The sequence below is a fragment of the Hippoglossus stenolepis genome, chromosome 12 (assembly GCF_022539355.2).
Source record: "Hippoglossus stenolepis isolate QCI-W04-F060 chromosome 12, HSTE1.2, whole genome shotgun sequence".
Taxonomy (NCBI): domain Eukaryota; kingdom Metazoa; phylum Chordata; class Actinopteri; order Pleuronectiformes; family Pleuronectidae; genus Hippoglossus; species Hippoglossus stenolepis.
The window spans coordinates 17,230,444-17,255,500 of NC_061494.1; the positions used below are offsets into that span (position 1 = coordinate 17,230,444).

General features: G+C 42.3%; 1 protein-coding gene across 1 annotated transcript; it reads left to right on the forward strand.

The window, feature by feature from the left end:
- Positions 1-56: 56 nt before the first annotated feature.
- On the forward strand, positions 57-21,751 carry pgbd5 (piggyBac transposable element derived 5). The gene is made up of 7 exons (XM_035173484.2): positions 57-744; positions 5,743-6,173; positions 8,725-8,859; positions 11,090-11,270; positions 13,654-13,851; positions 15,189-15,294; positions 15,496-21,751. The coding sequence occupies exons 1-7, from the start codon at positions 399-401 to the stop codon at positions 15,689-15,691; spliced, it is 1,593 nt and encodes a 530-aa protein (XP_035029375.1). The 5' UTR covers positions 57-398; the 3' UTR covers positions 15,692-21,751.
- Positions 21,752-25,057: the final 3,306 nt, after the last annotated feature.

Genomic DNA, 25,057 nt, shown 5'->3' on the forward strand with positions numbered 1-25,057 from the left:
GCGGGGCTGTGGTGTCAGCTGATGCAGCAGCAGCCACTACTCGCTTTTCTCTCTGTGCGCACAAAACCTCTTGTATTTTCAACCCGGATGCTGATTTGTGCCATGACGGTCCTGCCCAGTGCGCAGCGCTGTGGGGATGTTTCAGTACCCTTGAAGCGGACAGCTCTCCCCGGATCCACACGCTCCTGAAACGCCGGGCTCCGCATCCGAGTCCTGGAGGGCAGCGCGGGGGGATCCTGATTCACATACCCGAGACAGGGGGAGGGTGTTCCCGCTACGTTAAAGGCTTACACCTCCCTGCTCTTGCAAAAAAATCGTGACCACTCCGCACGCCGCCGTAGTGGACGGGTGAGACAGAGGGAGGAAGGGGGGGAGAGCATCACCACAGAGAGGAGGAGATGGCGGAGTGCGGCCGGAAGGCGCTGTCCCTCCTGGAGGCGGCCCGGTCCCGGTACGAGAGCCTGCAGATATCCGACGACGTGTTCGGAGAGTCCGGGGATGACAGCAGCGACAACCCCTTCTACAGCACCTCCGGAGACTCCGACTCCGACAACTACATCGCCGAAGTGGGCGAGGAGGAGCATCCGCAGCAGCAGCACCACAAGCGGGGCGACAAGGAGAGCGGCCACGGCGGGAGCAGCGGAGCCGGTCCCCCGGGGTCTCTGTCCCGGAGCCAGGCGGAGGAGGAGGGCTGGACGGAGGGTCTGCAGGATGTCACGGTGCCGCCGTACAAAGACACATACGGTGAGAGACGTGATGCACCACAGCATGAATAAGGTCATTGGTGGAGGATGAAGTGGTTGGATGGAGACATGCAGGGATATACCAGTGCAGGTCATGTTTTATTGTAGTGTGTGTGAGTGTGTGTGTTTGTGTGTGTAGTGAGTGAGAGAAGCATGATTCTGCATGGTTAAGTGCTACAGTGACTTAAAGCTGCTGCTGCTCCTGCTGGTGGTGGTGTGGTGTGTGTGTGTGTGTGTGTGTGTGTGTGTGTGTGTGTGTGTGTGTGTGTGTGTGTGTGTGTGTGTGTGTGTGTTTCAGGGCAGGTAGACATACAATTACATTTTGTGAAAGCATGATGTCTCTCCTGGTTCAACACACATACAGCAGGGTGTGTGTAGAATGTGGGTGTGTGTGTTCCTGCAGCTTCTGGGTGTCAGCAGCAATGTAGACCAGCTTGTTAGCGAAGAGTGATGCAGGACTTCCACTTTCACTGCAGCCGTGTGGGTGTGTGGTTGTGTGTGTGAGTGTGTGCGTGTGTGTGTGCGTGTGAATCGTGACAGTTAAACAGCACCGTCTCTTACAAACTGTTCTCATGCTGCTTAAGTGATAGTCAATGTGTTCCACGCTGTGCTCGGATCAGTTTTTGTCCATAAGTCCAGAAAACATCAGCGAGGTTTGGGTTTATTGTGCAGGGCTTTCATTCTGGCCCAACGTTTCATTCAACGTTTGGATTCGTTCTCCACTCCCATCTCCTTCTTTTGCCTCAGCTGAAGCAAAGACGATTGTTGGAGATGCACTGTTGCACCCTTGGAGGAGAACTAGCATTTGGCTCCAGCAGATATGGACCAAGCCTCAGTCCACTCACACACACAGCACAGAAACACATAGTCATGCATTACAGAGCTCACACAAAACTGACTGTAGGCCAAGTCACAGGAATCTACTGCAGGATAGAATAGCACTCAGTAGAGCTTATACATCCGCTAAGGTCCAACAGTTCCCTTAAATTCAATTAAGCTGCACCAAATTGCACAGACTCATAGATATCAGTTCCCCTTAATATGCCTGATTTTGTTGAAAAAAAAAGAAAAAGCCCCATCTCACAATTCTAAAGAAAGTGGGAAAAGAAATTCCTGGATCCCTGACCCAGATGCACACCAAAATTGAACGACCCATACCTCATCCCTCCACCAGGTTTCATGATAATCCGTCCAGGTATGAGGGTGAAAACATAACCTCCTTGGCAGAATAAAAACTGCACTATTTGCGTGCAAAGATAATCTGTTTTGCTAAACTTTTTAACGCCAAAAGCACAATGAGTGTCTTGCTGAATCTATGGTGTCCAAATTGAAGTTGGCGGCGTCGGCCTGCTTCTGAAAGCACTGAGCATGACAGCCAACAAAACCCACAGCAGCTCTGTGCTTCACTTCTAAAACCACAAGTTTGAGTTTACAGGGCAAAGCCTCCTCTCGGGCTTCGCTTGGATTTGTTCTCCAGTTATCCAGCTAACTTCATTAATCCTGCTTTGTGTGACGAGGCCCAGATTTGGAGCGGTGCCTGTTTCACTTATCCAAAATAATCTGAAGCAAGCTGAGCTAAACCGGGGTAACACCAGAGGTCCTCTGCTGAGAGACGGGTTACAGGATGTACTGAACTCTCACATCCTGCTCGGTCCTGCGATGTTGACTTTAGCAATAGGGAGGCAGCAGGTGTGTCTGTCTGCTTTGTATAGTCTGGTCTGGTGTGTAATGTGTGTTTGCACAAGCACAGCCAGCGAGGGTGTGGTCCTGCCATCAGATGATTTAGAGTCGCCCGGCTGGATGGATGCAGCATAATCACACTCGAGTCCACAAGTAGCCAAGACCCTACTCTGATGTGAACGGCCTGAGGAGTGACTGCATCCAGAGGATCAGCACAAATATGCTTCTCAAACAATTCTAATGGAATCGGACAGAAAGCTGCTTAAGCCAGTTTCCACTAAGTCTGATGAACTGGTGTCTGTCTTTTTGTCCCCTTCCTCTCTGTCTCCCTGCCCATTTCTCTGTCTCTCTGCGCCTCAGTGTCCGGCTGTGACCGTGCTGACACAGACACATTGTTGGTGTGACAGCTCTGCTCCTCTGAGACCGCGCACCCCCGTACATAAATCATCAGCTGCCGTCAGAAAACATCAAGTCTACCTAGAGATTCCAACTTTTTTTTTTTTCACAGTTACAGCAGCGACTCGTCTTCGGTTGTGAAACAGGTGCAGGGTTTTTGAAAACCACGCTTGCATAAAAATGTGATTTACAGATGAAACTCTGTGCCAAAGATGAGGTTGATTATCTTTAACTCAGCGTGAGATTGTTTCCCCTGCAGTGCAAAGAGTGGTGGCAAAGGACCGAGCCGAGGATTATGTAGAATACATGCACATCTGATATTATGTAACCACCTTATCGAGATGTCGAGGGGAATTATAGAGCTATTTATTAATTCACTCTGCTGAGATTACTGCTCTCCATATGTCGCTTTATCTGTCCGACCCTGTGTTTCTCATTTCTGAGCACGAGTACTGTGAGGTACTGTGTATTTACTGGTTGCATGTCTGACTCTTCATTCTTGTCCAAATAACGTATTCACAAAACAAAGCAAAATACATAAAGTCAATACAACATGGGACCTGGACATGCAGAGACAAACGTATGTCCAGGTCCAACATTTTAGTTTTTGTGTTATTCTGCCAAAAACAGACAAACTAACTATAAACTGGGGTGAAGATATAACCACATTATCAGAGGTAATAGAATAAAATAAACTATAAACAGAATATAATACAAACAACATGTTATGCATAGTGCATGACAGGAAAAAAACTCTAAAAGGTTAACTATAACTTAATATAACTGGAATTGTGTTCTAATGACCACAAGATCCATGATGCTGCAAACTCAAACAACAGTAAAAAAAAAGAAAGCAGCACATGAATAAATAAATAAGATTTACATACATCTCATAGCTATAAAATGGGTAATTATATAATACTGAAGGTATAAAAATAATGTCAGTTGCACTATTTTGCACTATTTTCCAGATTTCCTGCATTTAAACTGCACATAAAAATACATTAGTTTTGGTCAAGCTATTTTATAGAACATGGACACTCTTATAGTGTAGTAATAGTACTTAACAGTATGATTTACATGTTTCATCTGAGCTAAGTCTTTATCCTCTGCACATACACGATAATCTCTCATTCTTAAATCCACGGCTATTAAGCTCGAGCAGAGAGATGTTTGTCCTGCGACAATAGAAACGCTTCAACTGCCGATAATCACCAGGGATAATTCCGTCTGCACGCTCAACATCAGTGGAGTTTTGTAATGAGTAATGTGGGATATTGATGTTTCAAGGTTTCCCTCATTGACAAAAATCAGCTGATATCAGTCGACTGAAAGCAGAAATATGTAAATGTTTTTCATCCAGTTTAATCAGAGTGAGACAGGCTGGACTGAACTCCAGCTGGCAGAGATGTATAAAGAGAAAAAACCTGTGGTGGAAGGTTGCATTTGCTCCAGAGCAGATGAATCAAGTCCAATATCCATAAGGAGAATTACAAAAACCTTCCTCAGGTTATATCTTTTTTGGCTTCATTCCTGAGATGAAATGAGATGAGGTGAGTCACTTGTCCTTCGCTGGACGTTCCATCTGAATGTCTGATGGTTTTTTAACAAGGAGTGGCTCGCTCATAGGAAGCTAGGCTGGATTTTACATTTAGCTTTTAAGTCTAATCGAATGCAAATGAGTGGATTTCGAGCCGAGCCCGGCTCCTGCTGCGGTCTTGGCATCGGCTGCGCTGGCCGGCTCGTACTCTACTCCGTCTCTTTCTCCTCTTGTCCTCCTCCACATGTTGCCTGCCATTTCATTAAACTTGTACGTGTTATCTTTAAGTCGGCATTAAAATGCTGAGGCATTATTTGAGGTTATCCACTCAGAGCCAACGAAAGGGTAGAGACTGAAAGACTTCGCTGTTATGCAGAGATAATGAGATTGTGCTGTTAAATTGAGCCTGAAGTTGTTCTGCTAAACGTCCAAATTTCTCTCGTGGATCTGACAACCTCGGAGAAGATGTGTAATTTAATAGAGCAAACGCATCGAGCCAGTCGCTGCTCGACTGTGTTGCTTTCACCTAAAAGCTGCATGACACAGGACTTTTAAATGGAAGGTAAATGTCACTTTCTCCTCATGTGAAGGACGATATGTCCTTATACTTTTCACTATTTAACTTTCCAGCATTGCAGCATATTTAATATAGAGATGTATTTTTTACTCAAGTAGTAATTTCATTTTTTTCTAAATAGTAGTAGTAGCTTCTCAATCTCTCCAGGTCTGCTGTGCACCTGCAGGAGCTCACACCGGGTGCAGGTCCCCTGTTTGGAATAGACATGGTAATATGATAGAAGGATGATATTAGGTTTCGTTGATACTTTGCTTAAACAGCATCACTCACCAGCGGATGCTTCACTGACAGTTTGACTTCAGACACCCTTTATTCTACACTCACTGCTGACACGACTACATCAGAGCGTGATTTTGATTCATCGCCCGTCGTTACACCAAAGCAACAAGACACGGAAACATCACGCTGTGACAAGCACCAGCGTGTGATGGCTGTCATGTTGTGTAAACTTCCTGCCTGCTGCCCTGGGCCCGATGACATTCACACCAAAAGCTGTTGTGGCTGATTCATGAAAGAGCCCAGTGATGATGGTTGAATGTGGGATGTTTCTCTGACAATTTAAACCTGCAGTAGCTCACAGATGTCCTCTCTGTTAATTTCAATGTATCAACATAGTATCCATCATGTCTTACAGTGTCAAAAGAGAAACCTTTATTTCAGCAAAGTCATTCAAACTGAAGCATCAGTGCCAAAGTTTAAAAGCAGGGATTAGTTCATAATGGACTTTCCATCTGTAAGTCTGTCCATTTATCTCTGTCACAGCATTTCACTCTTCTTTTCTTTTTGTCCGTCCTGTCCTCATCCAGGCCCCGCTCAGAAGATGCCGGCCACCGCCACAGCCTTGGACTTTTTCCAGCTCTTCGTCCCGGACAATTGCATCCAAAACATGGTCACCCAGACCAACATGTACGCCAAGAAGTTCCAGGAGCGCTTCGGCTCAGACGAAGGCTGGCGTCCCGTCACGACCCAGGAGATGAAGGCCTTCCTGGGCTTCGTCACCTCCACCAGCGTGCAACGCTGCGAGTCGGTGCTCAGCATCTGGAGCTTGGGCTTTTTCAGCAACCGCAGCATTGCCTTGAAGATGAGCCAGGCGCGCTTTGAGAAGATCCTCAAGTACTTCCACATCGTGGCTTTCCGGCCGTCGCAAGGAAGCAACCAGGGCCTGTACAAGATCCAACCTTTCCTGGACTCACTGCAGCAGTCGTTCGGCTGCACGTTCAGACCTTCTCAGACACAGGTTGGTACAAGACTCCAGGCGTATTGTAATGATTTGGAGCTGCTGGGTGCTACATTCACATTTAACTGCACAGTTGATATTTACTGTTTTTATTATCTGCCATTAACTTCATAGTATTTCAAGAATTTCTAGGTGATATACAGGTGATATTAGGGTATCGTTTTACTCATAGGTACATATATATATATACATGCACTTTTAATACTGTAGCTAAGGGATTCCCAGATTACCTTTTGAAATAGAAATGTGAAGGAATTTGCCTGTGAGGTCCACCAGAGTCCTGCTTTGGAAACCGTTTATGCAGCAAGTCTTTAGGCGAGCACAAATGTTTAACAGACTTCCCTCCAGAAGACTCAACTTCTACTTGTTCTCAGTTGCCCTGTGTGAATTACATCTGCATTTATGCAACTAGGGCAGTACGCTCCAGATCTGCTATTCTATTTTTGGGTGAGCTGGAGTTTATTGAACTCTGGTTTTACTTTCTTCTCCAGATGATCAGCAGCTCTGCAGGTTTGAAAGGAATCACGCATAAACAACGTGATTCAGATCAAATCAGCGCTTGTAAATCATTGTTGTGGTTCCTTCTAACTTTATCTTTTTGAGAGCGCATGGCGATAATATCAGAAAACGACCTATTTCACAGTGTTAAAGAAAGTGAAGAACAATTCCTGGATCCAGCCCCTGATCCAGATCGGCACCAGAATCAAATGGCTTCTTCCCTGGTCCTTGAAGCATCCTGGCACTAAGTTTCATGGTTATCTGTCCAGTAGTTGTGGACAGATGTAATCCTGCTAAAAAACACTCAACCAGACAAGCGTGGATGAAAATGTAACCTACTTAGTGGAGGAAATAACAGCAGCTGGTGTTGAATGTACTAAATGAAAAGAAAGCATTGGCTGCAATTTACTGCAGATTGTTCATGTCCAGCTCAATTCGTTTCTATTCCTGACTTGAAAAGTAGTGACTCGCGAAAATGGTTGTGTTTAGTTTGTTATTGGCCGACACGGCGTTGCTTCCACTTCATTTCGGGGATTTTCTCATTCTACTAAATGTTCTTCCATCACAGCAACGATCAAATCGCCGTGGTGTTCAGAGTCTGGTTCGGACGAGAGCACCAGCGGTGGATAACCATATTGCTGTGGGCCCCTGGAGCCACTGTCGAGCTCTTAAAATTTTATGTATTTCTGGGAAGGAGTCGACTAAATTGCTTTTGGCCTTTGTACAGTACGAGCGCTCTAACATCTGCGTCGCGGTGCATTTAGGAAAACAGATCCTCATCACGTCCACATCTCACTCAGCTATGTAAAAGAGTGAAAATGTCAAAGCTGGTGTAAGTGGCGGTTTGGAAAAACATGGTGTCTCTAATCACTTAGAGGTAAAAGTGAATGAAACAATGAGGGCAGGCATGTATGTGTTTGTGTCTGTGCGTGCGTGCGTGTCTGTGTGTGTGTGTGTGTGTGTGTTGTGTGTTTGTGTGTGTGTGCGTGCGTGTGTGTCTGTGGGTGTGTGTGTATGTGTGTGTGTGTCATTACATGTGTATCTAGGCCAGTTTGTTTTATCTGTTGGTTTTCAGTGCCAGGGGCAGAGAGAGGGCTCAGATAGTGAGAGTGGCACAGACGGAGACTGTTGCTCTGCAGACGGTGGAAAAAATGATCTGCCCATTTTATGTGCGACTCTGGAAGAAAGAGGTCGATGTCGTGGTTCGAGTCTGGACCGAAACTCAGGATATTTAATTATCGATTCATCGGAATAATCTGGTGCATGAAATTCTAAATGTTAAATGCCTGAGGGAAATATCTGAGCGAGCTGCAGCAGATAGCGCTGCGCTAATGTGTGGCAGCTACAGGATGATGTATTTCTTAAAAGGCCATTATGGTTTGAGTGATATCATCCATCCATTGGCTGGAGAGCCTCATTCATTTTTCACTCTTGTATAGCTGCATATTTGACTGTGAAATGACTTGTTGCTCTGGACCTCAGAGCGGTAGAAGGCTGTTGGTCGGCTGCCAGGCTCTTAACTCGAGCGAGCCGTCAGTCCCGCAACATCCCTCCATTTGCATCTCTCTATCGCCTCCCTGTAAAATAAAATAAAAAACACTACAAGGTCCTTTTTAATACATAAAGACTTTATCCCTACATGCCTAATCTCTTTATTCCTTATTTCTTACATTAGATTTTGTTGCATTCATTCAGATGTTTTTTTGTGTGTGAGCACTTTGTACTTGTAGATTCAAACATGAAGGACGAAGCAACAACGGAACCAGTATGAAAATATGAGACTGACGAGGAAGAAGAGATTTTTCTGAAGGGTTTTACCGACAAAGCTGAACATTCTCTGCTCAGTCCATTTTTTCTCTCCACAGTATCTCTCTCCAACACATACAGGACTTGTGAGGATGTTCGATTTGATTCTCGCTCACCCTCAGCTGTAACGTTACATCACACCCGCTTCTATCCATCATACAAAAAACAACATTTCTTGTTTTCACCTCCTGTAAAAATCCACTAATACAAACTCACGTGGGCGGTGACGTTGTCTGTGTGTCTCCAGGTTCTTCATGAGCCCTTGATAGACGAGGATCCCGTGTTCATCACCACCTGCACGGAGAGAGAGCTGAGGAAGAGGAAGAAGAGGAAGTTCAGCCTCTGGGTTCGACAGTGCACCTCCACCGGATTCATCTGTCAGGTAGCAGCATGAACTACTTTGTGTGTGTGTGCTTGCGTGCGTGTGTGTAGGTCAAACTTCGTGACGGAAATATTTTATGTCAAATGTCTGAAAAAAACGGTCATGGTGGAATCAGAAACTTTGAGTTCTACCTCTTGTTTCATATTCCAGGATGCTGCAGTTGTTCCCTTCCACACACACACAGGCAGGTTCACACCAGCAAACACACATTGATATATTGAAGAGGAAACAATGCATTTACCGATGTACCGGATCTAGCTGTGCAGACTTTTTGTGGCACACTGTAGAATATACGTAGAATCCTTGTAGTTGTAATGATCCTGATTTACATGAATCCTGGCACTGAGATTTCTGCTCCGTCAGTGGAGGTGAATGGATTCCTGCTCATGGCGATGAATAGTCACATTAAAAATTCGACATCAACATTTCTTTCCAGAAACAGTATGCCGGTTATTTAGAGACCTCACTATTCTCAGAGGGAGAATAATTGTGCTGTAAAATATAGTTCCAGTTCAATATATCAGGGTTATTGTTGTTGCTGTTTTTTTCAGTTTGGGTAGAAGTACACAGACACACACACACACACACACACGCACACACACACACACACACACACACACACACACACACACACTGCAGTGTCCCTCGGGAACAGTGACAACGTGTCACCTGCCTTTGCTCATAAATGTACAGTGCACAGGCTCCTGAGGGGAACAGGTGGGGAATAAAACGATTAACTGCACTTCAATGATGGAGGGTCAGACGTGTCCGACCATTTCTGTACCTCTGAGATCACTGTAACACTCACACTGCAGGGAAGACGTCCCCTCCCCGGCCTGGATGGAGTCCAGGATTAGATCAGCAGAGAGAGGAGCAACCATGATGAGAATTTCAATCTCTTCTTCTTCTTTCTTTCTTTTTGCAATCATTGGTTTGGTGCTTGAAATTGAACTGAATTGAATACCTTATATTTAGTTCATTCTTTTTTTGCCATGGATTTTGTGAAGCATGTTGCAACCTTGTTTAGATAATTGCTATACAAATATTGTTATTATTGTTATATCAAAGAAAATAACTGATAAATCTCACCATTCATCATTTTCATTTTTTAATCCTAAATCTCACAGCTTTTGTTATTTAAAGCCATTCTCCATTATCCCATTTATCCAATAAATAAGCATCAACATTCACTCAGTCTTTACCAGTCCTCTGACGTGTGTCCGCACTGAGGTCTCCTCTCTCTAAATGAATTGTGTTGCGGTTGAAAACAAAATCTAAGAAATTTAACAAATCAATGGAGTGAATCAATGCGAATCCATTAGCCAGTGCAAACACAGAGACACACAGAGACACACACAGACACACACACACACAGACACACATGTCTGACGTAGATGTCAGCTAATCAGACTAATGCTGTTCAGCTCATGAACAACAGCAGGAAGTGGAAGAGCGACACTGGATAATTTGTGGGTTTAAATGGATGCTTGTATATTTCACTCTGGTTTTCTTTGGAGTTCAACCACTTACTCACATTTCTTTTCAATTTTGTCCTTTTTTTTTTGCACTTTTTATTTATTCCACGCATAATAAAACAAAACCCATACGGAGATGTAATCATACCTGTTTCAGATGATAGTGCATTAATACCACAGTCAATCCAATAATATAACCTGATCATAACAATCTACCTTTAACATTCATCTCAATCCATCACGTTACCAATTCTATAACAAACTGTTAACTGCATCCTCTTAGCGAGCAGCGGCTCCTAACTTATCTCAGAGTAGTCCAGTGAAACAAATAGGACCATTCTGAAACAGGTAATGAGAAATAAAAAGAAATAAAAACACAAAGAAAATCCGTCTGGTTTGAGCTGTAGACTCGCCTACTGCATAATAAAGAACTTTTTTACCCTGTCCTAAGTGTCCTTGAGCAAGATACTAAACCCAGAATTGCATCTTGAGAGGGTAATTGATGTGTGGTAGAGAAAGTGCTGCACATAGATGCACTGCATGAATATGTTTGTGAATGGGTAAGTGGCAGAACTGTGCTGTAAAGAGATGTGAATGGTCGAGACCAGAACGCACCATACAAATAGACTATTTACAATATATACTGAGTTTCTGTTAAACGTACATGTGCTCTCTCTCTCTCTCTCTCTCTCTCTCTCTCTCTCTCTCTCTCTCTCTCTCTCTCTCTCTCTCTCTCTCTCTCTCTCTCTCTGCAGATCTCAGTCCATCTGAAGGACGGCCAGGGCACAGACGGTCTGGCCACCTTGAAGAACAAGCCTCAGCTCCACAGCCTCGTGGCCAAGCAGCTCTGCCAGAACATCTCCGGCAAGAACACCATCATCTTCACCGGGCCGTCCATCACGAGCCTCAGCCTTTTCACTGAATTCAGCAAACAAGGTATGAAAACTGAAAGTTATTGACGCTGCATTGATAAACAGAACCAGCTGTCATCTCCTCCCTCCCCCTCGCTTTCAGCCTCGGTGAACAGATTGTTTTCCCTCTCGTCGTCTCCTCTCCCTCTCTTTTTGCAGTTTTTATTTGCTGAACCATTTTTTTATCATGTTGTGATAATAGCGTCCCCAGACTAAAAACAGACAGGAAGAAGGATAAAATCTGTTTTTACACTCCAAGTGGAACATATGTAACCACATCTCAGAGACATAAAATGGCAAGTTACTGTTTTCCCCTCAGCTGGGGACGTTTCTACAGAGTTCAACATTTCAAAGAATACATATCTCGAGGGTCCCGGCATTCTCTGTACTTTGCCTTTTATATATGAACAACACAGCAGGTGATGGTCAGGCTCAGAAGTGTTCGCAATAACAGGTAAATGTCCCGAACATCCAGGCGAGGGGTGAGCAGCAGGACGCAGGACATGACATGTAAACGCCGTTGCAGAAATCACGTGACACCAGCATCAGCCCTTATCACCGAAAACTCTTGAATTTCATTTGCAGCGTCTTGTATGTGTATGATTCCTCCATTTTGCATTTGTCGCACTGTTGACATTTTCCAGATGTTCTTCACATGGGCTCACTCGGACATTTACCAGACATTTCACTAGGGCGCTGGCAGGAAAAACCTCTGGAGAATGTCCTGAGTTCAGTGCACGTCTAAAAAGCAGCGATTTATTCACGTTTGGCATAACAGGACAATCAAGTGTAATATTCTGTCTGAGCCAATGAGAAACCAGCCCCAGGATGCTCTGCAGCAGCATACATCTGTTGACCTGCATAGTAAATCAGGGGTGATTCACTGGGGGGTGTTCAGTCTGGTCACAGCTTGAAAATAAATCGATCGTTAAAGTGGACGCTTAAGTGAAACACCACTCAGTTTAACCTCCGACAAATAAAAGTTCTGAATTAGTTGAACTGTTAACGGCTCACAAAAACCCATTATTCTGATTATCTGTTACTTTAACCGAAGGCGTTGCTGAAGATCTGAAGGAAATGGTTTTGCTGGAAATTGTGATATTTTACGCAGATAATGCATCTTTGATTTCATCCATAATCTTCATGCTCATTATACCAAAGGCAATTTTTACTATGAAAGCTAAATCCCATTAAGTTGGTAGAATCCTCTTCAGTGACCTGCCTCCGTCTTTCATCATCGGAGCGGATGTGGGACAATGTTGTCACAACAGCGTGAATCAGTGAAGGCAGACAGAAAATATTAGAGATTTATATGAGACAAGATAAGAACCCTCTGATGATATAATCTCATAGAGTTTTACATTCCCCTTATCACAAATGCTCTTTGACTAAACTCGAACAAAAGAGCAATTTTAGCCTCAACGGAGCAGAGCTGAAGTGCAGCAATGAAAGACACACAAGTCCACAGATGTAATCAATATTTAGTCGTACTAATTGGGTGAAGCTACCGGGAGACGTTCAGCTGAACAAACTCAGCTCTGAGCTTGTGAAGACATTGTCTGACAATTTTCTTAGTTATCATGCTGGGTTAATTAACAGACTTAATTACCCGGTGCAATACTCTGCAGCACTTACTGTGGACACACACACACACAGACACGCACGCACGCACGCACGCACGCACGCACGCACGCACGCACGCACACACACACACACACACACACACACACACACACACACACACACACACACACACACACACACACACACACACACACACACACACACACACACAGATAGAAATCATTCTCCAAATTGAGGGCATTAAGAAATCAGCAGCAGTCGGCCACAGGATTGTTTTGTCTCTGCTCGACCGTGAGAAAAGAAAGAATTGAAATGGCTGGAGGGACAGAAACAACATATCACAAAGATTTCAAGAAAAGAAGAGGAGAGATGGTTGCATTTACAATCGAGATAAAGAAAAACATCATAATTCTCACAGTTGAGAACATTTTGCTTAAAAAAAACGAGTCAAACAATTAAACAATATCCCCAAACACTTTTAAAAAAGCTATTATTTTTCAGTTGTCCAACTCATTACTTGCCAAACTCTCAGCTCTAGATAAAAACGGTATATTATTATATCAGGTTTTATTTTGTATTATCTGTTATTCTCTTAATTACCTAGTTTGATTTATAATGCATTATTTTGTCTGTCGGTGCAAAAACCAAAAATATTTAACATAGACTTACACTTTTCTGTTGATCTAATTATCAATTAATCTACTGATCATTTCATTTTAAGCTGTATTAGTTATTCCCCAAAAAATATTTGTCCAAATGTTAACATGTCTTTTTGTTTAGTCATTTTACTTATTGTTTTTGTTTTCACATGAATCTGTCTCCAGACATCTTCTGCTGTGGTCTGCTGAGCACCAGGAAGAGCGACTGCACCGGCTTACCACAGAGCATGCTGGTCTGCGGCTCCACACCGGCGCAGCGCGGCCAATCACGGGTCATGATGAAGGGCGGCATGTCGCTGATCAGCTGGTACAACAAGGGACACTTCAGGTTCCTCAGCAACGCGTACTCCCCAACTAAACAAGGTAAACACAGAAGAAGCTAGTAAACAAGAAGCTGTTTGTATCTTTACATCACAGTTTCCTTCGAAGCTGTAAAGGTTTATTTTGTCTAATTTATACACATTTAAAAAAAGTGTGTGCTCACAGGAGATGGTGCGCTTAATATTGAGTTAATGCACAAATATATATATTTGAAAGAAATTACAGGTGAGTCGTATTATTTTTTAGAGATTATTGGACTATCATGAATGGATGCAAATAACCATCAAGTGAAATTAGCTCATCTTTAGGCTTTCGCATCAGGGAAACATTATTGAGAGCTCCTAATCCATGATAATCCCATTCAAGGGAGGCAACAGCATCACGACACTCCCCTCCTCTCACAGCCTAATCCACTCTGGATGAAACGGTTTTGTTAGGTGTTAAACCAAGTCGGAGGACCGCAGCGTGTGCCTGAGCTCCTCTGAATGAGGAGAGTGGAAGTCAAGCCTCAGATCCGTTAAACTGGTTTTACCCACTATTGATTTTCTTTCCCCTCGGTGTGTGTGCATGTGTGTGTGTGCGTGTGTGTGTGTCTGTTTGTGTAGAAATAGAGTGGTACCACTGAAGTTAAAGGAGAATAATAAGTCTCCAATTCCAAGCCTATAAAGAAGCCAAATCCAAATGTGCGACTGATTTGCAGCTAATATTTACCATCAGGCCTTTGTCTTTCCAAGTTGAGATCTGTGTCGGCATCTTCTCTGTTTATGACACCTCTTTATCACTCGCTGTGAATTTCTACAGGCATTTTCCTGCTGTATTCTCACATGGGCTCACTCAGACAGTTTGTAGACATCTCAGTCGGAGGGCCGGCAGAAAAAGTTCTGAAGCCGAAGCAATTGACTCGGACATTTGTGTTCTCACCTCCAGCTCCTCTGAAAAAAAATGTGAACTCCATTGTATGTCTGAAAGTGTCTGTTGTAAACAAAGATCTTTAAACAACGCAACCTTGGAGGGGCCGAAGAACAAAGAGCAAAATAAAGAAAATGATAAGATAAAACTTTATTGATCCACACAACTGGGAATTTCAGGTGTTACAGCATCAGGCAGAATAAAAATATAGAAAGGCAATAGAATAAAAAAATGAAAATGCAGAATATGTACACAATATAAACCTTTTTCATGCGGTTAAAGTGGTTAAAGGTTATTGAGTGCAGTGGTACAGGATGATGCATGTAACAAACTGTAAGTATAAGGAGATATTGGGATAGAAACCAAGGCCCACCTCCAGAGTCTGGAGGACATTAATCCCCTCAGCGGGAGCTCCTCTCTCTTCTGCACTCTCTCTCTCTCTCACTCTCAGTTTGTGTGTTTCCCGGCAGGTTTGATCATCAAGAGGAAAAGTGGGGAGATCCCATGTCCTCTGGCTGTCGAGGCCTTTGCGGCGCACCTCAGCTACATCTGCAAATATGACGACAAGTACAGCAAGTATGTGAAACTCCATTTTTATTTACCACTGGCTTATGGTGACTGACACTATAAAGAAATAGCCTGTATTTAGACAAACATTTTAGATTGCATTCCCTCCCTTTCTATAATTTCTAGGTGATCTAAACTAGAGCCCACTCGATAAATAAGATCTAGTAGTGTAGAAATGTAAGTGTTTAAGTGGCTGTTGTTGTCCCACAGGTACTTTATCTTCCACAAGCCCAACAAGACCTGGCAGCAGGTCTTCTGGTTGAGCATCAGCATCGCCATCAATAACGCGTACATCCTCTACAAGATGTCGGACGCCTACACGGTCGAGCGCTACAGCCGAGCACAGTTTGGAGAGAGACTGGTCAGAGAGCTGCTGGATCTTGATGACTGCTCCCCCACACAGTGAAGAGGAGGAAGAAGAGGAGGAGGAGGACAACGGGAGCGCAAAGCAAAAATACACACACACACACTCAGACACACACTAACACAATCCCCACACATATATTTACACCCTTCATTACGGTTGTACAGACTCCGCCGTCTGTGTCAATGTGATAATACTGAAGCAGTGCCAAGCCTGTGTTGTGTCTCTCTCCCTCTAGTTGTTTTTTGTTGTACTGCGAATAATCATTAACTCACAGCGACACACTCACACATTAGAGAATTATGAGCCATGGGACACCCGCCTCAGCTGCAACTTTCCAACACACACATTTACTGAGGATTCATCAGCAGGAGCAGTTTCACAAGCAGACGAAGGCAGGAACAGTGACACCGGGAAGAATTCACCGTTAAATGATGTCAGCATCAAGTTTAAACTCTTATCAAAGAGGGAAGTTATTGGCGTGAGCCTGAATCTCCTGTGTGACTCTTTAAACACATCAGGCTAGAAGGCTACTTGATATATAACACACGCGACCCTGTAACTAAAGCTTAGTAAACCAGGACTATGGTGTGTTCACACGCTGCATGCGTAAAGAATCTGGATTGTGATGTTCTCTTGTTCGATGTGAAAAATGATTTCTGCTCCAGGTGGGTGTTTTTTTGTTTTTTTGTTCGTGTGTATTTATTCAGCAAGTTGGAACTGCCATTTGTGTGTGCGACTTTGAGCCTGAGGATGTATTTGTACGGCTATTGTGACCCAAATGTGTCGTGTTGCTGCATAACGTCCTCGTCAGGTGATGTAAAGCCACACCCAGCAGTGTGCCGCCAATTCACAGATTCTCCTTCAGAAGAGATAGAAAGACATTTTGTTTCAGATGTCATGAAACCCCTGAAAAGCTCATTTTGGGGAATTTCTCTAAAATGAGGGGGAACCGTTTTGTTTATTAATGAAATGATCAAAATCTGAATCCCCATCGCTCATGTTGAGAGAAGCTGAAAAAATTGGTTTTGAAAAATCTAATCTAAAACCTACTTTTGTACCAACGACACTTTTATTGCCAGATAAACTTGTGGTATTTGCCTGTTTCAGGACTTATTGCTATGCAAGCTAACTGTGCTTTGGCTTTGTTCACGATCTCCTTGATTGGATGTTCAGTGAGCCTGCGTTGCTAGGCAACAAGTGCATATCTTGGCCAGTGGGCCGGGGTTTGGACAAATAACGTCGCTTGGCAAGATTTACATTCCAAAAAAGTAAAAAACGAATCCCTGGTGGTTTATGAGCTGTCCCATTAAAGCAACAAATCATAACTTAGGAAAAAAGGCTTTGGGGTAATATTGTTGTACAGTGATTTGCTTCCTCACCTCTGGTCTCATCAAAAAAGCAAATTATTCAATGATTAAAAACATGCACTTATTTTATCAGCACATTTGCAAGATGTAATACCAGAGGACTTATGGACTTTGAAGAATAATCAGTTTCAACCACTGTATTTTCCTGTGAAATTGAAGCACGAATGCCTTTCGGACAATTATTAGCGTGAACGTTGTCTTCTTCCAGTGACACATTTCTTGTCACATAACAAATTTAGATCTTCCCCCTCTTGTCAGGCCGATAAAAGTGTGAGAGAGGAACTCAACTCACTCCCTGTCCTCAGCCCACACTGCTGTCTGTAGCTTTAAAGAGGATTTGAGTCCAATTTGCTTTGTCATGCGGTCGACATGTTATCGTCACGCTGGAATCAAGGTATCGATGTGCGCTTGCTCCGTCGGCATGGTTAGACGTGTGAATACGTGTTGCAGTACGACGACGGTCTCTACGCTGGCAGAGCCGTGTCGTTGAGTGATATGTTGGCAGGACTCATGCACTTTCCCACGTCACAGTCTTGCACTTTTGAGGAGATTTGTAAAGTTGGCGACATGTCTCTCTTAGATGACCCTTTGAGTTTTGGATTTGAATCCGATGATAGTATGCACTGCTCTCAGAAGAATGAAGAAAATATAACTGTACGTAGGTAAATGAGATGGATTATATAAAATGACACCGATGAAATAAAACTGAACATTAATGACTATAACCAAAACGTTGAAAAGATCTCCACTGTAGATTTAGAGTATAAGGTCGAGTATGTCTGTGTATATTTTGTTAAAACTGAGTGTATGTCCATTGTCACTCTGTCACTGAGACTCAAGATTGTGATTTTCTTTTTTACTTTTTCACTAATCCAAAGCATTGTTGTTGTCATTGTTGCTCTTGTGTGTATGTGTGTGCGTGTGTGTGTGTGTGTGTATGTGTCTAATCACTGTTCACCTTGAAGTAACACTGTTAGTCTTAAAAGACATTCCCTGTTATGTCATGTATTTGTAAACCGATGATTTTAATACACTTATTTGATGCCGACAAACTACACGCACTCGTAATAAATTGATTGGGTCATATTGTGAAACTGAAAATACACCTGTGGCCATTGTGGAAACATTCAGCCCCTGCACTTTGCATAGAAGTAGAACTATATTGGTAATTAAAGTAGACACAATTACCAATATAATAAAAATCCTTTCAATTTCAATAGGGCCTCTCACCTTCGGTGCTCGGGCCCTAATTAGTAATTTTTTTTATTTTGTGCATAAAAGAAACTATGTAAATGCTGAAAATTCAAAAAAAAAAGCCAAAGACAGTAACCTTCCTTAAGATAAGCATGAAAAAAGACATAAAATCCATATTTCCATCACATTTTCTACATCGTATTCATCCATTGAAGTTTATCTGGGGCTCTTTTAATCATGTCATCTTTTGTTTTCTGCAGTGGCACCTGACTGGATCAATAGCGCCACCAGCTGTTTAACTCGATGCTCCCATCTCCTAATAATCACATGTGTGGATGGGAACGAACATCTATTTTGATGTAAATTCTTTAAATCTTGCTGAATATAAACTTGACTGATCTTATTACAGATATCAACTAAATACCTTGTTGAATAGCAGCGTTTTACTGCCCTCTGATTATGGGTGTGGTCAGAAGCACCTTTAGCCACACCCACCAGTGATGTCACCTTGTAGTGACACACCCTGGAGTACACTTGTTGGTCACATTGGTCATTTGTCCACACCCTCAGATATGACACGTGAGAGCGTTGGTTGTCATGGTTACAATAATGAATACTCAGAGAGTACTAGCAGTAGTGTACCAACCCTTCATCACCACGGTTACGATAACTACTACGATCAAACTTGGGTAGCTTCCTTCAGCTAAGCTAAGTCCCTACTTCCTTAAACGTGAGGTCATTTGTTGTCATGGTTACAGAAAGAAAACATGGTTAACGTTGTGGATTGGTCATGGACGAAAAAAGCAACAAAGACTAATCTAAACAATCTCCTGTATGAAAGTCCTGTGTTTTGTTCACACATCCATCAAACCATCCCAACCTCAAGCGATCATGGACTCTTTTGCCTGACATCCACCTTTGCTCCTGTCATAATTACTATAGCCGCTAGAGGTCGCCAGATAAGAACATTTAATCATCGTGCTTATAAGCTGCTGCACAGATGACTTAGAAGCTTGTGTACGTACATGAATTAGAGTAGCACTCAGTAGAGCGCATACCTCCACCACCAGTCCTCTAAATGCCCGTGAATTATTCCCCGAGAAATCAAGAAATCTATTGAAATAAATCTCACAATGTTAAAGAAAGTGAAAAAAGAAATATCCAGGATCTGCCCCCTGATTCGGATCCACACCAAAATCTGATGGGTTCTTCCATGACCCACATCCATCCACTAAGTTTCATGGTAATCCATCCTGTAAGTTTTTATGTAATCTTTTTTACAAACAAACGGGGGTGAAAACAAACTCCTTGGCTGAGATAAATCCAGAAAATATGATGTTGCATCAAAAGGCTTCCAGTGCAGACTGTCCAGTGATATTTAGGAGATTACTAAAATATCAACGAATGCTTGTGACAGTCCCTGAGTTAATTTTCCATTTGGTTCCACCAGTTTAACACACGGAGAAATCCATCACACGAAGGCAGACAAACCAATTTCTCCACTAAAGACCTTGATACATGCATGTGTAGCTGCGTGTTGCAGGCTGAGTCAGGGACATAGATGCTTTAATCAGAGTGAAGCAGAAATAAAAATGTGAAAAAGTCAGCTCTTCGAAGTAAAATAACGTCTGGGACTGCACATACAGCTATTACACAGACTTTAGTGTGAATTTGTCCTGTCATGCATGAATAAAAATGAACGTGTGGGATTTCTGCAGGTGTGTGTGTGTCATCCACAGAGTTTCTGTAGTGTTTCTAACACTCAGACCACAAATGAGAACAAATTATGCAGCAGGGAATCTGCAAGGCCACTGTTACTTAGCAACAAATTATATATATGAGTGTTCGGCGTGTGAGAGAGAGGAAAAAAGGGTATTTGAAGTTTTTCTGGTGATAAGGTAAAATTGTTATCACCCCAGTTGGAGAGGAAGCCGAGGGGCTTCTCGTGGCCTCCGTGTGATCGTCTATCATCTAACAGAAGGACAGAGGTTCCTCCCTGTGAGGCTTTAGTTCATTTAGAGGAGAGTTATATTTCAGGACATGTAAATCAAAAACACGTTGAGGTGATTTAGAAGAATTAACACAATGATTCTGTGCAGTTTTCTCTGATGAACCAGATATTTGTTTTGTCCCTTTTCAGTTCATTTCAGTGTTTTTAGAGTTTATGCGAATGCAGAGGAGATTAGATTAAGAAAACAGGTCATAACAAAATTGATACAGTATCAAACTCCTTTCGTGCATGCTGTGAATAATAGAGGCTAGAGAAATAAATCACTGCCTCTATAGAGATTACGATGCTGAGGATGTTTTATGAAGCCTTTGCCCTTGTTCCTCTGCTGCAATGACTCATTTCTAGTGCGACTGTGAGTTTTTAAAACACATCTCAAAAACACAGATCCAGATAAAACTGTGCATACTTGGTAATTCTATCTGCACATAACAAATGATAAGGGTAAAAATTCCCTGTGACTGGTGTTGGTTTCGTTTTTGTTTACATTGACTGTATAGGAAATGTGTGGATGTGCGAGGACCCCGAAAATCAGTAATTTTGAAATTCTAACAGCAAATTTAGCTTTAAAACAAATGAAAATATTGACCCAAAAAGTTATGTTACTTTAATGGATCTCACTTTTTTTTAAAAACCTTGTCTTTTTACAAACAGCCGAGGTGACAGATGCATTCCATTCATGCCCATTCATTTGTGTCAGACGTGCAAATGGGAGTAAACAAACACAGATGGGAAGGAAATATGGACGTTTAATCTTTCATCGAGTTTTGTCAGGCGATTGATGATCTGAAATCTTTAGCTGCTCATCAAAAAAATATTACAACACTCACTGTCAGTGGCTCTGTGGTGACGAAGTCGTGTATATGATGATGTCCATGTGGTGTAATGTATGTGCCATCTCTGTACAGTGCTTCATGTCGTTATGAGTGACACAGTTGTCATAGTTAAAGATAACTAAGATCAGCTTTAGATGTGACAAAGAACTAAAATGGCTGACCTCAGGGCTTCATTACTAACTGCTGTACAATATATATACATACTTCAATCATAAACCTTACACTAAATGGACTTAAATAACCGTAACAGGTGCTATTAAACTACTGTAAGATAATAGTAGAATTAGACGTTGGCCTCGGAAAATAAATAGTTAACACCAGGATCATATATTCAAAAAGTCATGCCAATAAAGACAAAAGAAGTTAAAGTTTTCTAGAAAAAGTGTCAGAAATATCAGTAATAGCAGAAACCCAGATCAGACTGTAATGTCCAAGCAGTAGAACTTTTTTCTCTTCATATGATTCTGGTTTGTAATGGCGGATACAGAACGTTGAAGTGTTGTGTAGTTTCACAGGAGGCTCAGAATGATGTATGTGTGTGTGTATGTGCATGTGATGTTAAAATTGGGTTGAGTCAAATGTGTAAAAGTTACTGGTGTGTGCTGGACCAAATAATTTTATAAAAATGTGTGTGGCCATGAGTTGTACAAGGTTGTCGTGTAAATGTGTCCCCATTAAAACTCTTGGAGAAGTTCATGGCTCTGTTGCAAATGATGGGGAATCGTGTGGAAGACGGCGATGACGTAGAATCAACGTCACTTAGAAACTGCACAGACAATTATTTCCCCAGAATTTATGTTTTCTCTTTGGACAACTCACCTTGACTAAAAAAAAAGGAAGTAAAGTGAGGATCTGAGATGAGGAAGTAAAGTGAGGATCTGAGATGAGGAAGTAAAGTGAGGATCTGAGATGAGGAAGTAAAGTGAGGATCTGAGATGAGGAAGTAAAGTGAGGATGTGAGATGAGGAAGTAAAGGGAGGATCTGAGATGAGGAAGTAAAGTGAGGATCTGAGATGAGGAAGTAAGGTGAGGATCTGAGATGAGGAGGTAAAGTGAGGATCTGAGATTAGGAAGTAAGGTGAGGATCTGAGATGAGGAGGTAAAGTGAGGATCTGAGATGAGGAAGTAAAGTGAGGATCTGAGATGAGGAAGTAAGGTGAGGATCTGAGATGAGGAAGTAAGGTGAGGATCTGAGATGAGGAAGTAAGGTGAGGATCTGAGATGAGGAAGTAAGGTGAGGATCTGAGATGGACTCACCTGCAGCACCAGGCCTCATGTCTTCATGTTCAGTTTTTCTGGAGACAGACCAGATGTACCAGATGCTGTGTGACACACTCCTCTCCACAAGTAGGCGCCATCTTCTTCTTCTGGTGTTCAATGGCGGTTGGCAAACTGGCGCCATCATCAGTTCACTATCCATGTTTAAAGTTAGAGAGGCGGGATCAGTCCAGAGCAGGACACAATCTGATTGGCTGAACAGAACCAGGCGGGGAGGTGTGAATGGGAGCTTCAGACATGGTAGATCATCACAGTAAGTTGTATAATTATATAATACACATACTATATATAAGATATCATATAATATAATATATAATATAATATTAAACTATAATGATCATCAGCTTGAAATTAGTACCAGAGGATATCAGGCTGCGCACAGATGCATGTTGGGTAAACAGCTCAGAGATATAAACCCTTGTAAAAGATCCTGAAACCACAGCCACAAAAGCCTCTCTTGTGTTTTAAGGGACTTGTATTGAATTTCTATAAACAACCTAATGAACTGGTTTGTAACTTATATGATGTCATAAGGGGAAACGTTATAAGGTGTAATGCTTTCTCAGCCCTGACAGACAGATGAGTTTGACACTACATGATGTGAAAGGGCAGCCTGGTGAAATGATCAGTTTGATAAACCATCACAGCCATTAGTGAATCAATAAAACTGATGTAACTACACAATGTTCTGTTTAGCAGCCTGTTACAATGTGGATGTAACGGGAGACAAAACCAGTAGAGGGCAGCACATCACAACTCTCCCAGTCACTCTGCCCTCATCAGCTCATTGATCATCCTCTGAGGGTAAATGCATGATAATTGGTCCAAGCACCAAAGTGAGACTGTGTAATTGAATTATTTTTGCACTTTGCAACATGCTCCGTAACACACTGACTGGCCAGCTTCCAAAAACTGGAGGTAACTCAAACAGCAAACTCCAGGAAGAGGCCGTTTGGCAAATAAAAGAAAAAAGTGTTGTGTTTTCCCATCTGCAGAGTTCAAGAAGCTCACAGTGAAAATATTATCTCTGCCTCTGACTGTGTGTGGTGGAGCATGAGTGTGTGTTTGTGTGTGAGAGAGAGAAGCAGAAGTCAGGGGGACGGCATGAACCAGTGATGGCGAGTGCAGCATGCAGGCCTGACGCTCTCCTGGGCCTGGAGGTAACGTTTGTAATGATTTCCACACAGCAGAGCAGCCTGCGGTGAACCTGGACATCAGGAAAGATCAGTGGAGCTGAGCGGCGAGCTGCGACTCGTCTTCAGGGCTCAAACAAGGACCTGCCACGCCAAACACGTCAGAGGCCTCATCAGGGCAGGGACAGACTGAAAGTCACAAACAAGGGACAAATCATTAGCAATAATACCAAATAACAATGTAAATCATTATTTGGGAATATTATGATTGGATTTGTACAGACTAGAGTGAGTGGCTTTCATTTATTTAGTATTGAAGAGCCACTTTTTTTCTATTTTTTACAATAAAACAAAGAAAAAAAAAAAAAGAAACAGCCAGTAGGGTAAAGTTATGTCACTGTTTCCCATTATAAATAGGCACTGGTGGGAGAAGTACTCAGATCTTTTAATGCGCATGCAGTAGAAATACTCTGTTCACAATGAAGGGAGATAAGGGCTAACAAAATTAAAAAATCTTGGGGGGGGGACTCTGTGCTTTTGACATTATGGTCATATCTCCCTTAATATGGGTCACAGATGAATAAGTCAACACTAAATCTCGTTTTAAAGCTACTTTCCTGCTCCATATTAATCTAAACAGTATGTTCAAATTTAGTCTATAATGTCGCCAAGCCCTTCAGAAAGTTTGGAATTTGTTTTTTGAGTTATTGCTGACTCATCATGATTTATCTGAAGTCGTATCACTAAATCTGACTCATTATAAGATAATAACTTTTTGTGTTGGTGGTAAAAGGTGGAGCTACTGGACTTTACATACTGTTAGTAGATTAATCGGTAATATTCCACCATGGTTTATAGGTTGATTATATTTAGAGTAATTAGAATTTGCAAAGTAACTAAAGGTGTTAGATAAATTATATTTTAGCTTTTTTTTCCTTCTCCACGAGGAAGTGCAAGTGCAAAGTTTGAGGTCAAGTGGAATAAATCTCAGCACAAGCAGGAGCTGTTTGAGTTCTGAGTGGAAGCATTACAACAACTGAATGTCCAATCAATAATTCCTGCTCTCAAAGTGAAAGACCATCCTCTGGATTAAAGACAGTTTTAAAAAGTATTATAAATGTAGTGCAGTGAAGAGTAAAATGTTTCCTCTAAAACATTGTGGAGTAGAAGTCTAATGTAATGTAGTTTAAATTGAAGTACTCAAGTAGGATACAAGTACCTCAAAATTGTCCCTGAGTAGATGTACTTACTTTAATGTATCTACAAGAAACAAGCATCATTTTATACTTAAATGTGTTAAATTGTCTTGTTCTTGTTTGCGGACAGAAAATTTGTTGAAAATTCCTGAAGCTGAAACCACCACGAGGAATTATGGCAACCAACTAACAGCTTGTTTTCCTTCTTTTGCTGCGAAGAATTTTTACTGTTGTGCGAAGAGTGCAGCTTGAGTTTAATGGAACCAAGAGATGCATTTCCTCGTCAGAGCGTCTGCTCGTGTCCCACTTATTCTGGGGCCGATTTTGTTGTTGTTGTCGCATTATGAAGCAACCGTCAGACAGTGTTCCCGCAGAGGTGAAACTGATTTACTG

What these genes read in the sequence shown, in the direction of transcription:
- pgbd5 (XM_035173484.2), top strand. Translation starts at nt 399, where the DNA reads ATGGCGGAGTGCGGCCGGAAGGCGCTGTCCCTCCTGGAGGCGGCCCGG. An exon ending in GCCGTACAAAGACACATACG is followed by an intron (nt 745 to 5,742) that starts GTGAGAGACGTG and finishes GTCCTCATCCAG; the next exon opens with GCCCCGCTCAGAAGATGCCG. An exon ending in CACTGAATTCAGCAAACAAG is followed by an intron (nt 11,271 to 13,653) that starts GTATGAAAACTG and finishes ATCTGTCTCCAG; the next exon opens with ACATCTTCTGCTGTGGTCTG.